Here is a 17,349-nt window from a genome sequence, read left to right as displayed (position 1 = left end):
TAATAGATTAATTTAAAGGAAATTGTCATCAAAATTTATAAAAGTTTTGCTGAATATTCGGAAAATAAAGGATTCGCTAGTTGGCAGATGGACTATTTATTGGACAAATAATCAATTAGAAACCAGATTCATAAAACATTGTTTATACAATCCATGTGTGTGGCTTTTTAATATATACGATCCCACACATATACAAACAAACATTTGGATTGACAAACAAGTTCTCATTGACTTTTGTTTTTGGATCGTTCAAAATTCATTGGCAACCCCACCACACGCACAAACATCAACAAACAAAAAAAACACCAACATTCAATTAAAATGGCAAGCGGATAAGTACAATCAAATGTTTCACAACAATGGTAAACAATCACAAGTGTCATGTCTTTCATGTTTTTTTTAAAAAAAATGATGGTGATGTTTTCGTAATATTGAACTAACAAAAAAAATCCAAAAAATTCATTGGATAAAAGTGTGTTGCAAAATAAATTTTAGATAAAAAAGAGGCGCACTCATTCAATCATTTATTGTTTGAAAGCATCGCGTGCAAAAGAAAAAAAATGAAACAAATTTTCTCGTATCAATGTGGATGCAGAACCAAAACCAAAAAAAAAAAAAAACAACCAGAAAGAATAACTAGTAGCAATCTAAAACCTAAAACTAACAATAGCATTATTTTATCAGAATTCAATGGATTTTTTTTTTTTGTTGGTACTTGTTCCAATATCCGAGTCTAATAGGGAACTATAACAAAAAAAGAATATAAAATCTCGTCTCAGTGTATATTGATTGTGTTGGATGCAGCAAAATTTGGATCTTATTTTTTTATAATGTTGATGATGACTGTAATAATGATGATGATGATGATGGTGGTGGTGGTGTTATTGGTGGCGACGTTTTTTTTCTACTCCTCAATGGACCGGCTATGTGTATGTCGACAAATATTGACTTTTTATCATTTTGAGATTCTTGCAAACATTATACACATATACAGTAGTAGTTGTGTTTTTTTCCAATTGTGATGGCATTATGCGTATATATTAATAGATGAATGGAAAACGCATTAAGAATAATTGAATTTCAGCAAACACTGATGATGATGATGAGAGAGAGAGAGAAACATTACCAATGTAAGATTGAAGAATCAAATAACTTTTGTATGTGTGTGTGTGTGGGTTTGCATTAACACATTTACCGAGAGTGAAAAAAAAATTTATATATTTTTACGGGTATAGGGTCTTCATCATCATTGAATGGTCGTCTAGTCGTTCTCTCAGTGTTTTTGTATGTTTGTCGACGACGACGACGACGACGAATAATAATATTATGAGCAAACAAACTCTCAACTTATTTAGATACAACGAATATTTTTTTTTATTTCAATTCACAATCGTTTTAGCCATTAATTGCAAGTTCTGGAATTTTTTAGTTTTTTAGTTTTTTTTCCATTTCACCAAGTCATTTCAAATGGCCATTCAGATTTTGATTTTGGCGTAATGATACGATGAAATCAATTTACTAATTGAGCGTATAAAATACTTAACAAGGCCAACTGATTAATTAACTCAATGTTGTTTGATGATCAAACGAATAAGAAATTAGTAGGAAAAGAAACCCCCCCAAAAAAAAGAGAGAAATATTTTTGAATCAAATCACATGTTCATAATAATAATAATAATCGATGTGCGAATTTAATTCGATCATTCATTTGTTCGAATCAAGTCGTATGACCTAATGACGTTTGATGATTGTAAAAATAAATCAGTTTGACAAACACAAACAACAAGAATCAGTTCGGAAAAAAGTTATAGATGATTTAACCTAAACCAGTTAAAAATCAATGAATGAATGAATTTATTCAAATGAAAATCATCAATATTGTATTGAATAGAAAAATCGATTGGTTGAATAGGATTTCATTATGAATTATGAAGAATATATCAATGGCATATTTTGTGATTGTTGAAATGAAAAAAAAGGATAATGAATTGATGTATGATGATTATGATGGTGATAATCTTATTTTCAAATCAGATAGATATCCAGAAAATCAATGGAAGTAAATATAACGGAGCAAAATGAAATGATATTTATTGTTGACTTGAATCAAGCCAAATTGATTATCATCATCATCTGGTCATCTTAAATACCAAATCTATATTTCGAATCAATATATCGATCAATCAAACAATTAGACAAATATTTTCGAAATGGACAAAAAATTTGCATTATTATTATTTCTATTTCAATACTTGATATATAAAATATCATCTGACATATGGAATGTCGATCATCATAGTCACCATCCATGAATATATTCACATGATGGTAGGTCACCTGTGCCCACTACCAATATCAATTCATGACATGACAAACAGACACACACAAGACACAATAGGAGGGCATTTCAAATGTCATTCGTTGAACATCTTCATAGACATTGAATGAATCTATGTTTTATACAACAACAATTCTCGATCTTTATATATGAAAAAAAAATCATTCAAAATGACTGCTAATTTGATATGTGATGACTTTTTTTTTGCATTGTTGTTATGATAATTTATTCATTTTGGTGTGATACAAACAAAAAACGTAGATATTTTTTCTTGCTAGACCCCAGATGACGATCATGATAATAATCATTTTGATTATGATGATGAGGATGATGAAATTGACATTTTGGCTGACAAAATCGATCATGTCACATATGTTTGACAATAAATAAAAAAAGAAAATTCAACAGAAAGCAAACAATGTTGAAAGCTATTTCATCTTCGATTTATAGAATCCAATTCGAAAAAACGAGAAAAAATTTTCAAATCAATTTTAAAACTTGATTCGATAATGATCATTTTATTGATCATTTTGATTTTTCTCATCAAAAAAAACCATAAATTGAAAAATATGAAACCCACAAATGAACCGAGAAAAAGAAAAATTAGTTCACACGTTTAATTTTATCACAAATTAATTTCCAAAACTACATATTGGAAATTTGATATTCAATGTATTGTTAAGAACAAAAAAAAAATGACATGTCTTTTCGATTCGATTGAACGAATGGCCAATAAACGAACAACATTTCTTGTTACTAATTAATTTGCTGAATATTTTTTCTTTGTTCGGCAAAGTAAAATTTGATAGAATTTCAACGAAATAAACAAAATCTATTTGGAAAATTTCAGAATCAATGGAAGAAAAAAAAATGGAAGCTAATTAATCTTTCCAGAACAAGAAGCAATCATAATAAAATGATGTGAAAAAACGAAAGGGAAAATGAAATGTGAGAATAAATAAACACGTGTCATCATCATCAACAAAAACACATATCGAACAACGTGAAATATCCGAAATATTATTGAACACTATACATTTACATGTCAAAATATTATTATTATTATTATTCGGGTATATTATGTCAAGTAATTTGCAACGAATCAATAGACATGTGTCATGGATTAAACATCCGTATTTAAATCCCAAAAGAAAAATAAAAATCCATCCGAAAAAAAAACCTTGTTATCGTATGGTTCATGTGTTTGTTTGTATTTGTGTTATATAATAATAATAATAATGATAATATAAATCTATCGTTTGTGTGTACTGTGCTGTTGTTTGAAATTTGACAATTTTTTTCTTTTCTTTTCGTTATCAAGCGTTCATCATTTTTTCATGAATGTTTTTGATATGGACATACAAAAACATTCATGAAAAAAAAGAATCGTGATGATTTTGCGTATTTTATTTTTTAAAAGACCAAAGATAAAAAATAAAATAATAAAAAATGAAATTATAAACTAAATCCACTACAACCATCAAAATATAATAAAAAATGAAAAGAATGAAAAAATTTATCGCCATCAATGTTTAGAATGTGTGGGACAAAAAAACCAGGCTAAACACCAGGAATAAAATGAAATAATAATAATCATAATCAGAATCGTAATAAGAGAGCAACATCAACATTGTTTTGTGCGCGTGAGAAATAATCAATGTAAACTTTTTTTGTTTTGAATTTTTTATTTTGAAAAAAGAGAGTTAAACAATGAAAAAAAATATGCAATGTCCTATATAAATTACCATTCATTCATTCATCAATCACCATATTACAACTATCCACCAATCAATCAATTAGAAAAGGTTTTTATTTTGTTCTTTATCATCATTTATTGAAAATCTCAAATTACAAATTATTTTTATTTTAAACATTTTTACATTTATTAGTAGTAAATATATGCGTGTGTGTTATATGATTAGAGTGTTTTTTGTTTTGTTTTTGATTTTGGAATTGATAAATGGTCAAGTGAGAAATAACGGCGTGTATCCATTGACTAGATGCAGGAATTTCTAATTTTTTTACGTCCATAATCGATTTAGGTTTAGCATTTTTTTTTGTCCATTCATTTGTTTCATTGTATAACACAATTTTTATCGGCTGTAGGATCGATAAGTGGTATGGATTGTTGTGTTTGATTTTCCACCAATTCATCTTCTTCGATTCTGTATTCAAGAAAAAAAAGAAACAAAAAAAAAATAAAATAAAATGTCAATCAAATTGATTATTATGAAAATGGTAAAGAATTTTATATATAACCATGTGACATGTTAAATACACAGTAACATTATAAACACATTTAAAAAAGTAGGATAGATTTAGGAATTTGTTGAATTTTATACGGATTTCAATGTATTCATCTCTCTCTCTCTCTCTCTCTTTGCCGGTATCTTTGGGTTAAATGGCCGAAAAATCGTTCATACAAATGGATACATCGATTGGTTAAGAAAAAAAAGCCGATGTGATATCCAATGCTCGTATACGAATGATGATGATCTTTACTTGATGTGTGCTTGCCATAGAAAAGTGCAGAGAAAAAAACAAAATCAGCAATATCACAGCGTGTGTTAATTTTTTTTCAAGAAAAGGTATTTACCAAAAAAAAGCACGAAAAGAATCATTGCATACCAAAACATCAAATAACGATAACCAATAATAATAACAACAATTCAACACCATGATGATGCTGAGTATGCTCAATATGATCAGTGACCATCATCATCATCATCATCATTGAAACCATCGGTTTATTATCGTTAGAAGAATGATATAAGTGAAAAATTGCTCTTTAAAGATATGTGAAATTGTGACGTGTTTAGGAAAAAAAATGATGATCAATTGAAATCGATTGAGATATGAATTCATCATAAGCACAAATACTGGATGAATGTGAATTTTTTTTTCTTAGTGGCCCTATCGAAAAAAAAACAACAACAACAACAACATTTGATCGCGAGTTCGTCGATTCGTGAATGATCACATCATGTCTCATTAGGAAAAAAGAAATTAAAAATCATTTGCCCATCCAGTCAGTCAGTCAGTCATTCAGTCAAACAAGGATGCTATTTGGTCATCATCATCATCATCATTTCATATATAATCATTACAAATAAATGATTGATATGGACAGCGCCCGCAATATATTTACCGCCACCAATGGTTAGCGCGCGCTCTCTATCAATTTATTTAGTGATGCGGCAAGATACCATGATACTTTTCAAGATTATTTTCTTTTCTTTTTTGTTATCAACCAAAAAAGAAAAAAAAAGATAAGCGCCCATGGCTACATCAATTCATTTGATGAATAGATGTACGAAACGATGTTGGTTGACTTGTATGGATGGATGGATGTCCAATAAACCACCAACTTGGCCAACCAATAATGATCAAACTATTCAGGTGGAGAGGGGAAAATGATATGTCATTTTCGATAATCGATCGAGATCGTATTTTTTTTCTTCTTCTTCATCGACCTCAAAAAAATTCCTTAGTGATTGCTTACTCTTCAAATTTTATATTCAACAAAGACGACGACGCCAACCAAACTACTCATGATCATCATCATCAACAATAACAAATGAAAAAAAAACATTCATAAGATGAAAGGACCAAGTGAAGGAAAACAAAAATTAGACCTCATCGTGAAAAATACCTTAAAAAAATTTTTTCAATACGCCATCAAATCATATTGACTAAAAGTCGATGATGATCATCAAGAATGATTTCATTTCATGAATCCAAAGATCGATCGATCGTTCGATCGAGATATTTGAAGGTCAATGAGAGAGAGAAAAAAAATAGATACGACAATCATCATTGAAAAAAAATAAGGAATGTTCAGAAAGTATTGAAATTGACAGGTGTCGAAAAGGAATTACTATTCATTGATGATGATGATGATGAACCACGCGAACTATTAAACTTTGAATGAATATATACTCGAAGTAAATCATTAAATAATAATAAAAAATAATGTCAATAATAGCAACATCAAAATCATTGATGATGTGAAGATACATTCTTTCAACATCAACATCAACAACAAGATGTATAACTAAATTGCGAACAGAAAGAAAAAACAAAATCAACCATAATAGACCATTGCGTGACATCATTCAAATTGAATGCTATTTTTAAATATATGAGTAAAATCCAGTGAATATTATGTGTGTGTGTGTGTAAATGATTATTTGTATTATAATTGAAATCAAAATATTGCAAAACATCAATCTTTTTTTTTGATTTGATTTAATGTATCGATTTTTTGTTTTCTCTGTTGCTGTTGTTGTTGTTATTCATTCGATATTTTTTCGATTAAAATTAACCGAAATTCTCAATGTATGTATGAGCAATATACATTAGATTAGATTCATCATTGTTATCATCATTATTATGATGATAATTAATATTCGATTTGTACTATATTGTATCGTTCATTTCGTTCGTTTGTCAAAGAAGAAAGAAGAAAAAACCTGCAATGTTACAAAACAAATCTAACGATAAATAAAACGATGGAGAAGAAAAAAAAAGATTGGCAGAACAACAACAAAAATAAAATTGTTCAGTATACCAGACATACAGCAAAAAAAAAGAGAGAATATAGTGACATGAAACTAAAAGAAACGAAATAATCGGGTAGTCCAATTATTTTGGATTAGAATCCCAGGAGCAGTGTGTATTTGTATGTGTGTGCAATATAAGTTCAAACGAGATGTAAAGAACCGAACTAAACTGAACTGAATTGAACTGAAATGAAATGAAAAAAAACGTACAACTACAACTGTGCAATCCGAAGCCGACGATACAACGATAATTTTACCATAATGCACTAACAAAAAAAAGAGAGAGAGAGGGAAAAAGTCGAATGTGAATTTAATTATCCAGAAAAAATGCTAATCCTCAAAATATAATTAGATTGAATATATAGCACATACATACATATTGAACTCTGTAGAACGAAATCATCAAAAATAACAACAACAAAAAAAGAAGAAAAAAGCAACTTTTTTTTTGTAGAATGGAAAAAAAAACTTTTCTAACGAATCGTTGATTGACCAATACCATACTAAATACTACACACACAATCAATTAGTCAAACAAAAAACAAATCATAATTGAATAAATCTTTTAAAAAAATGAAAACATTTATAACGGGTATGCATTGAGGTCAACTATTTTGCTTCGGAAAGGACATCTTCCAAAAAAATCAAATAACAACAACATTATGAAAAAAGGTTTAAAATCGTTGATCATAAACTAATCGATATTCAATTTAAAATGTTTACCAAAATAAAAGTACCAATGGATAATGATAATGATGATGTTGATACGCTTGTTAGACACGCAATGATCCAAATAAGATAAGAAAAGATATAGATTTACCAGTGATAAAAAGAGACAAAATACTATGTAATAGACGCGTGTTCCAAAAACATGGATGATGATTTTGTGTTTGTGTGTTCGCACGAGTTAACACGCGTGGTCAAATTATTATCGAAGAATAATGATATCTACTATTGAAAAATTTCAACCAGAAAAAGAATGGATACACGCAGACAAACAAACACGCGATCAATACACTCAATTAAATTTGATCAATTTTTTTTTCTGATTGATTAATAAATTTCTAACTGAAAAAAAGAAGTTGTTCTAATTTTTATACATGAAAACACACACACAGAACAATTAGTATATTGATGATTGCTCCAATTTTATTGCTTTTTTTTACTTGTTGTTTTTTGTTTCAAATTGCTCAATTTAATTGACTAAAATCGTCATCATAGGATTTTCTTGTTTCCCAAATAGATTCGATACGAAGAAATAAATATAGAAAAAAAGCTTCATTTTAAAATGGCAAAAAAAAACAACAAGTAGTTTTGATGATAAAATGGTATCGACCAACAACAAAAAACAAAAAAATCAACAATCTATATAGAGAAAAGGAGAAGAAATGTTCGTCTTATTATATAATATAAAAATGATTTTAAAATTTCTTTGTTTTGTTTTCCATTTCTTTTTTTTCTTATCAACGGCTCTGGATTCGAAAAAAAATGAATTTTTTTCTTCACCTGTGGTGTGTGTGTGTTGGATAATTTATTTCTCTTTATTCACACACACAAAAAAAAACAGATATTTTTTTATCGCTGTTATCCGAATGGTATGAAGGGTGAAAACGAAGAATAATAATTATATGGTAAGGGCGAGCAAAAAAAAGATCTAAAAACGATAACTGATGCTGATGATCAATAGGAGAAAATTAAATTTGAACAAATAAACCAGGAAAAAAACTTTGACCCAAAGAACAACTCTAAAATTATTCTTTTGGTAGAAAAAAAAACAATTAACCCTTCTATTTCGTTATGTGAAAATAAACCTTGTGAAATTCAATTGCTTTATTTTCCTTTTTTTTCTTTAATATCATCGTTTCGCTTCATATTTGTTTGTTTGGTTGATGGTTAAGAAACAACAACAACAACAAAATTTGCAAGCAGGAACAAACGGATACGTTTTTTTTGGTAGTTTACTATGGAAGGGTTTTTTTGCTGTTGATGATTTACGATGAATCCTAGCCAACAAAAAAAATGATTATTATGGTTTCCACCATTGGTGTTATATAGCTTTTACTTTTGCATCAAAAAAAACATCATCCTTGTCAAGATCGTCAAGTTAGTTTAAAAAAAACCATCTTTGATTTGAAAATAAAAATGAACGGTTCACACGATTTGAACAAAGATGATAATGATGAAAAAAAGATGGTCACGTAGTAATTGCGCATTGCCAACGTAAATGTCGTGCATACATCTTAAAAAAAATCAATGAAAGAATCGTGTATATATAAAAAAAGAAATACAGGAGAAACAATTCTCACTGATGTCATCAAAATTATTATTATCATCATTATATTTTCTTCTTCTAACTTCACTTCTAATATAAATCGTTGTTGGTTTGTTTTGTTCATTATCAATAGAGTTTTACAGAATTGACCAAAATATTCAACATTGATAAAAGAATAAAAGCTCAAGAATCATCATCATCATCATCATCATCAAAAACAAACTCAGGTTAAACAATAACCATTTTTTTTCTTTGTTGTTAACCCCGTTCTAGTCGTTTATTTCAATTCATTTTATTATTATTATTATTATTATTCACTATTTACATATCACGAATTGAGTAAAGAAGTGGAAAAAAACTTGATTTCTTTTCTCGTTGCAAAAAGAAAAAACATACTTCTTGAAAAGGATTTAGTAGTTGAAATCAAAAAACTAATAATAATAATAATGATGATACGAAGAAAAGAAAGCCGAGAAGACATAAATCTCGACACATCATTTAGCCATAATAGAATGTGTGTGTGTGGATAAAATGTGTACCAAATGAATGAAATACAAAAAAAGGGAATGAATTAAATGAAAATGGAAAAAAAATGAAAAAGTTTTTTTTTGAATGAATGAATGAAAATGATGATGATGGCTATGAATATTATTTCAAATTAAATTATATTTGATGTTGAAAGAAAGAAGAAATTTCTTTCTTTCTCTCGCTTTATTTTATTTTTTAATTATGCGAACGATAAAGTGTGTCTCACATAAATTGAAAATCTCTCGTATTGGTCATGACAGAAAAGAAAAATGTAAACCGTTACCGAATACTACAAAGATTCATTCAGGATTTTTTTTTTTTGTTGAATTTTTTTCTTCTTCAACAACAAAAAATAAAATCCTAAAAATGAAAAAAATTAATTATCAAAATATGCAAATTCATTGAAAAGATTCATTTTTTTTTGGGTTCATGAATGAAAAATAGTTTTTTATTTCTCATTAACCAAAAAAGAAAACTTTGTCAAATAATATGAATGATTTTGACTTTTTTTTTGTTTGCGTATTTCGTTCATCTTATTTAGATATTTGTTTCTGTCCAATTGGAAACAAAAACCAACAGAAAAATTCTCAGTAAATAAACACATGGCTAGTTAACGTTTTTTTCATTTTTATTCTTTTTATCCTTCAACCAGATCATTGGGCCATTTTTTTCTGAACAGAAACACAATATTGAACAGATGATCCAGAGTCATGGTCTTGACAGTGAAAATCCTATAGAGGATATACGATGATGATGAAGGGAGAAAAATCCTCAAAACAAACCGTATAAACCACAGAGGATCATATGATCAAAATTTTATATATAAACAGACCGACATACACACACAGAAAAATAGTGAAAAATTTGTTTTTATCCATCCGTAAATGAACAACAGGGAGGATCAACAACAACATCCCAATCAAATATAATCTATTCAACCAAATAGCCAACCAAAACAACAACAACAACAACAACAAAAGTTAATATTTACCGAAATATAGTATCGAAGCAAAGAAAAAAAACGACAACAACAACAAATTTAAATCGGATCAGCCCCCTCAAAATAAAAACTTTGATCTAAACAAATGAATGGCTTTATAAAAGTTTTGTTTTCAAATATATAATATATGGTTGTTCCATTGGATATATCATCAAGTGTGTATACGTTATGAGTCATATTAACTATGAATGTGACCATAAAGATAGATTGAATTACATTCTAATCAGAAAAAAAAATCTGTATGAGACAGGACAAATCAAGTAAAGAAGAAGAAAAAAAAACTTGATTAGTTCAATTTTGTTTTTTAACTTAACACTTGTATAGAATACAAACACACAAACATAGAATCTGTCATCACCAAATGATTTGTACATCTTGTCAAAAATAAAATAAAAAATCCCTAAACAAAACATAACGAAAAACAAATGTATAAAGTGTCAGCAAATGAGAAAAAGTTCATGGAAGTTTTTCCTTTCTTTTCTTTTTGTTTTTTGGTTATGAAAAAACATCCATTTTTTCATCCGTTGCCACAACATTTACTTACGCTTTTTCTTGATTATCCAAATGTTGAACCAATTCATTTCGTTTGTCAACAATTTTAACAAGTTCATCGAGAAGCTGTTTTTCGCGTGTTCGTTGTTCATCCGTTTTTTGAAAATCTGTCAGTGGTAATGAAAATAAAAGAAAAGAAAAGAAAATGAATAAATATATTAGGTCAAAGGGCAAGAATCATAATAGAATATCAGGCATCAAAAACATGTTTTAAAAAGCAGAAAACAAAACAAAAAAAAACATAAACATGGATTGATAGATTGCTCCCGCTATCACCACCATAATCATCAATCTATCCATCCATTACATCTTTCGAAAATCCATTCATTCATTCATTCTATATCCTAAAAATCATAATCGATAACGATTTGATCAATCGCTTCTGGGTTGATCAATAGTGATAATTAGCATGGTGTGGTGGTCATACAATGAACAAAAAATTGAGGTAATAACGATGGGACTTCACCACAATAATCATCATTATCATCATCAACATCAATGTGAATAGAAAAAAAACAATAGCTGTCAAAAAAAAAGTAAAATCAAAACTCACATCATCACAATAGCCACATGCAGTGTGTATGTTGTGTTTGATTGTAATTAAATCTAGCCCAATCATCAATGATAGATTGGCATCAACATACACACAAAAGATAACAACTACGAATGTCGTTGTCGATGATGATAATGATTAGCTAAGATATTTGATTCAATCAATCGAATATATGAATTAAAATCGAATCGAATCGATGGATAAAAGGAATACGAAAATCATTTCGTAAATCATTTTCAATTCATAAAAATGTCATTCAAAAAAAAAATGATCATTCATATTTAATCATATTTTTTCATTCATTCATTCATTGAAACCAACCATAACGAAAAAATTTTTTCTTTCAATCCTAATTTCATTGATATGGATTCCTCGATGATGATGATGATTCCATTCATATCGAATCATATTTTTTGAAAAAATGAATGTAATGATAATGACCACATTATCAGATTGACAGGAAAAAAATTATATCTTTGGTTCATTCATAATTTAAAGCGCTTATTACAACAACAACAACAAAATCGGCTTTTTATTGGGGCAAATTTTTGTTGTTTTTTTTTTGGAAGAAAAAATCAAGATTTTATTAATCAAGATTCTTAGCATAAATGGACAAAAATACCAAAAAAAACCCGTCATATCAGTAATCGTCACCCAGATTCTAATCAATATTATATCGATAAGAACAACAACAACAAATTTTTTAAAATTCAATTGTTATTTCTGATCATTTCATTTTATTGTTGTTGTTTGTATAATTTTATTCCATTTTACTGTCTAATCATAGCAACAACAACAAAAAAATATCAACACATATCTTTTGAGAAAGCTTACATCAAATTCTTATTTTTTTTTTCAATTCAAACAGGGCCGAAAAAAAAGTAAAACATAAAGTGGTTAGAATTTGAGGCAAACAACAAAAAAAACGGATTTCTCAACGCCAATCAAAGTCACACAATTCGACACAATTGTCGTTTGTGTGTTTTATTTATTTGGAAAAAAACAAAACAACAACAAGAAAAGTTTATTATTTAAGAGCTTTTCGGGTATCATCTTGTCATCTTTTTTTCATTTTTGTTTTGGCGTAAGAAATCTTTGCAAAAAAAGTGAAATAATCATTCGAAACGGCAAAAAGGGAAAAAAATTATTATTATTTTTAATATTTGCGGCAAAAGATGAATCTATGAAAATGATAATTATAATAAGACATAAAACTTTCAAATAAAAAAATTTCCAACCAAAAAAAAAAGAAGCAAAACACAAAAGAAAGAAAAAGATTGAACAAGAAAAAACGGTAAAGAAAAGCTTCTTAAATAGACACAAATCAAATCAAAATGAAAAAAAAATGTGTCAGAAGTTTGAAATTTACAACAAACAGGAAAATAATAACAACAATAACAACAACAAAAGAATCCAATGTCAAACAAACTATAAGATCTAAAGAATTGTAAGAAGGACATATAATATGAAATTGTGTCAGTATTTAATTTTATTCAAAAAATCCAATGAGCAATGACAATAATTAAACAAAAATTGTAATCAAAAAACACTTAGAGTAAACATTATACATGTATGTCATTAATAAGAGAAAATTCATTGCCGAAATTATCATTATCATTCATGCATGTAAACATTTTATGACTCCTATATTATTCTTATCATTCTGTGAATGATATTTTTTAGATAAAAATCAATAGGGAAGATTTAAAAACAAGAATAACGGGAATTAATAGACAAAAAAAACACAATTATAATGAATCTTAAAATACGTGAATCGAATATCAAAAACCGCCAAAACAAAAACTTAGATTGAACCGCATTCCACTTGTCTTCTATTCTTTGTCAATAATGTGTGTATTTGAAGAAAAAAATGGCAAACAAAAACAGAAAGAATTCATGGTCGTCAACATTATTAATATCATCATCATCATCATCATGTGGTTGTTACCATTATCCAGAATAACAACAACATGATGCGAACAAAAAAAATTTGGAGCATCATCACTCGAAACAAAAAATGAAATTTTTAGATGAATGAATGATTGAAAAGTACAAGAGAGAGAGGATGTTTGATGATGATGATGATTTGGCTTGCCAAGTGGGGTACACATATACTTCAATGTAAAAAAAAATAAAATAAAAAAATACTCTATGGATATGGCTAAATTCTATTGTCTTTTCTGCAATACATACACGTAAATGAAAGGGAGAGAAAGAGAGAAAAAAAAATAATCAGATTAGTTCTTTGTGTATCTATACAAGTCTAAATGATGATGGCGACTATGATGATGATGATGATAGAATAAAATACAAGTCAAACAGTAATGTTTCCATTTAATTCTTTAACGATAATAGAAAGTAAATATAAGAGAGGGAGAGAGAGAGAGAGATAGAGAGAAAAGAAGAGAGAAAACCCATCATCAACATCATATGAATCAATGTCGACAATCGAATGACAATTTACAATGAAAAAGAATTACAAAAAAGAATGTTCAAAATATAATTATTCAAGAATATAATGTTATATATTTGAGAACAATGATAAGTTGCTATTTTATATTCTTATTAATACGAATAATACGTCAATTTGATGATAAACAAAAGTTTTTTTTGTTTTGTTTTGTTTAATGATGACAGTTGGCTGTCAACACAATGATGATCAATCTTTCAATGTAATATAATACGAATATAAAGCATCATTATTCGATCATAATAACAATTTTGATTCGATCATTGATAAAAAAAACAACAACAACAACAGCAAATCTAACTGGATCTTGTGGAACAAATGTCCAAATGATTTGTTTTCAAGCAGGCAAAAAAAAGCAATGAATGAATTGAATTGAATTGATTGAATCGTAACACACACACACACAAGGGACACTTGTCCCACTATAATATCTATCAAAATGAAATTTTATGAATGTAATTCATGAAGAAAAAAAAACGAAATGAATGAGATATATATGTGGGAGAGTGATTTAATCGGCGGAAAATGCTACCAAACACACACACAGACACACATAAACAGATTCTTTGTTCCATAATTTGTTTTCAATCAACAGGAAAAAATAATGTGACCAAAAATGTACCAATTTTTTTTTTTGTTGTTGTATATGAGAATTACTAACATGTGCCGACTCTTGAATCTTTTTTGTTGCGAAATTAAATGTGAAAACAACAAAAAAAAATAAGATTTTTTTTCCATAAAACTAACCAAAATGAATATGAATTGAAAATTGAATGAAAATCAATTTTCGAAATAGAAAAAAAAATTGAATACAACTAAGAACACCCAAGCAAGAAAAAAAATGAGAATTCTATTCATCAATTTTGGAAACATGTGAAAAAACTCGCACACACACACATCTTGAGTCGACACTTTTTTTTAGTTGTTTCGGTGGCAAAAACACCAACAATAACCAGAAAAAAAAGAAAGAAAACTTCAAAGGTATTCTCTATATGACTGCCGCTGAGTTTCTTTTTTTTCCTGTTGGAAGGTTAGTGTGTTAATAACAATAATAATTCTAATAGCGAGAGTTATTTGATAAAAGTGAATTATCCGAAGCGTAAAATCCGCGTGCGAATACCACCACCACCACCACCAACAAACAAACAAACAAACAATTTTTATCCACACACAAAAGAGGAACATATATTACTTAAAATAAAAGTGTAAAAAAAAGTGTAAATATCCCGAAAAAAAGCTATGTTGAATGAATTTGTCAAAAATTTTTCATCAACTAATGGACAACGACATTGTCGTTGATGGTGATAAAGATATGATGGTGGTCCAATTTTAGGTGGGTGGTGTTGCGGTGGTGTCGGCATATTTATGTTTCCTATCTAATTCCTATCTAATATAAAGGTCATATTATCATACATAGAATTTTCAATTGATTTGATCAACCAGATATCATTATCCAACCAAAAAGTAAAGTAAAATCAACAGAAAAAAAACAAGAGATTCGACAATTTTAACATCATCATCATCATCATCAACAGGATCATCAAATGAAAAGAAAAGAAAAAAAATTCAGGATTCATTCAATCGATCATCTTATTCTCTGATGTCAAATCAATATATTCAAATTTTTTTTTGTGCTGAAGTCAAATACTTATAGGCAAAGATAGTAACAGGAAAAAAAGACCAGTAATGATGCTTGTTTTTTTCTTTGAAAAAAGTAGAAAAAAAAACGAAAAACTGTAGGATTATCAATCATTTTCAATAGCCCTAAAAAAAAGACAGAGAGAGAGATGTGCAAACCTGCATTTTTATATGATGTCCGGCATCGATTGGCCAACAAAACAAACGATCATCATCATCATCATAATCAATGTTGTGGCGGTGACTATATGCAATTCATAAAGCATCATCATCATCATCATCAACAACATCATAAATGGCCTCCCCCCTTCAAACAATTTTTGTTTAGTGAGCTATAAATGTGTTGTTATTTGGCAGTTCAAATATCTTTATACAGTACAATTCAAATGAACAACAACGAACAAAAATGATGAAAATAATCATCATCATCATCATATCTATTGATCAACAACGAGATGAATAGAAAAAAGGCCAACCATCGAGAACAACATGCCATCCATCCATCTATCTAACTATCTCGATCTATGATGTTTTTTTTCATAATTAATTAAGATGGACCAAAAAAAATGATCATCATTTTGTTAGAGTAATAATAAATGGAAAATAAAAAACCAGAAAACAGACAATAAGTGACGTAATAAATTATGTCGTCGATAATTTTTTTTCCATTACAATCTATTTAAATGGCCATTTTCTTGTTATTTATAAATAAATAAATTCTCAAAAAAATATATATGATATTTAAATATCTAAATAACACACAATTGAGATGTTTAAACGAAGAATTTTTCTTCTTCATTTTAAACATATATCTTCATTCTTTTAAATGGCCAACAAACAAACAAACAAACAACAGCAAATCACATTTGCCACAGTAGTGATTTGCTATATGTAATGTTGTTGATGATGTCAGGTGAAAAAAGACACACGATACCATCTAAACGATATTGATATTCGATAATAAATGTTTGAATAAAATGATAATTTATTTACAAACAACATAACACAACACACACACACACATTTCCATATCTCATTTTCAATGTCCATCGTTTTTTTTTCTATTTCAACAAAAAAAAAAAAAAAAAAAAAAATATTCAATAAATTCATCTTTATAAAGCAAAAAATTAGGGAAAAAAAAGAAAAACGAAATAAAGTCTTTAAGATCAATTTATGGGCTGCCATGATGTATGTTTGATGTCTGGTATAAGGTGTGTGTATGTTTGTATACAAATAATTCATTTCTTTCATCCTAATAATAACATTATTATCATAGAATCATTGTTCGTAACGAAGAAGAAAAAAAATCAAAATTTTTTTCCAAAAAAAATGTTCCAAAATTTTTGATTTTGTTGAACAAAATTGAAGTTTTATCATTCAAAAAGTACATTGAGTTTCGTTTTTGGGTTTCGTTCGAACAAGCAAAAAAAAATTCG

The 17,349-nt window shown here is 28.1% G+C and overlaps 1 protein-coding gene across 1 annotated transcript in view; it reads right to left on the bottom strand.

The window, feature by feature from the left end:
- Positions 1–4,130: 4,130 nt before the first annotated feature.
- Ehbp1 (Eps15 homology domain containing protein-binding protein 1) overlaps positions 4,131–17,349 on the bottom strand; it is a 31,605-nt gene continuing 18,386 nt past the window's right edge. Inside the window, 2 exon segments of the mRNA XM_027341771.2 lie at positions 4,131–4,503; positions 11,245–11,359. Coding sequence (XP_027197572.2) covers positions 4,413–4,503; positions 11,245–11,359 — 206 coding nt within the window. The 3' untranslated portion in view covers positions 4,131–4,412.

Source organism: Dermatophagoides pteronyssinus, unplaced genomic scaffold (genome assembly GCF_027571235.1).
Source record: "Dermatophagoides pteronyssinus isolate colony J.1.1.1.1 unplaced genomic scaffold, Derpt_VIB-CSIC_2022.12 sq0015, whole genome shotgun sequence".
NCBI lineage: Eukaryota > Metazoa > Arthropoda > Arachnida > Sarcoptiformes > Pyroglyphidae > Dermatophagoides > Dermatophagoides pteronyssinus.
The sequence above is the reverse complement of the archived record's forward strand: the minus strand, read 5'-3'. Positions and strand labels throughout refer to the sequence as shown.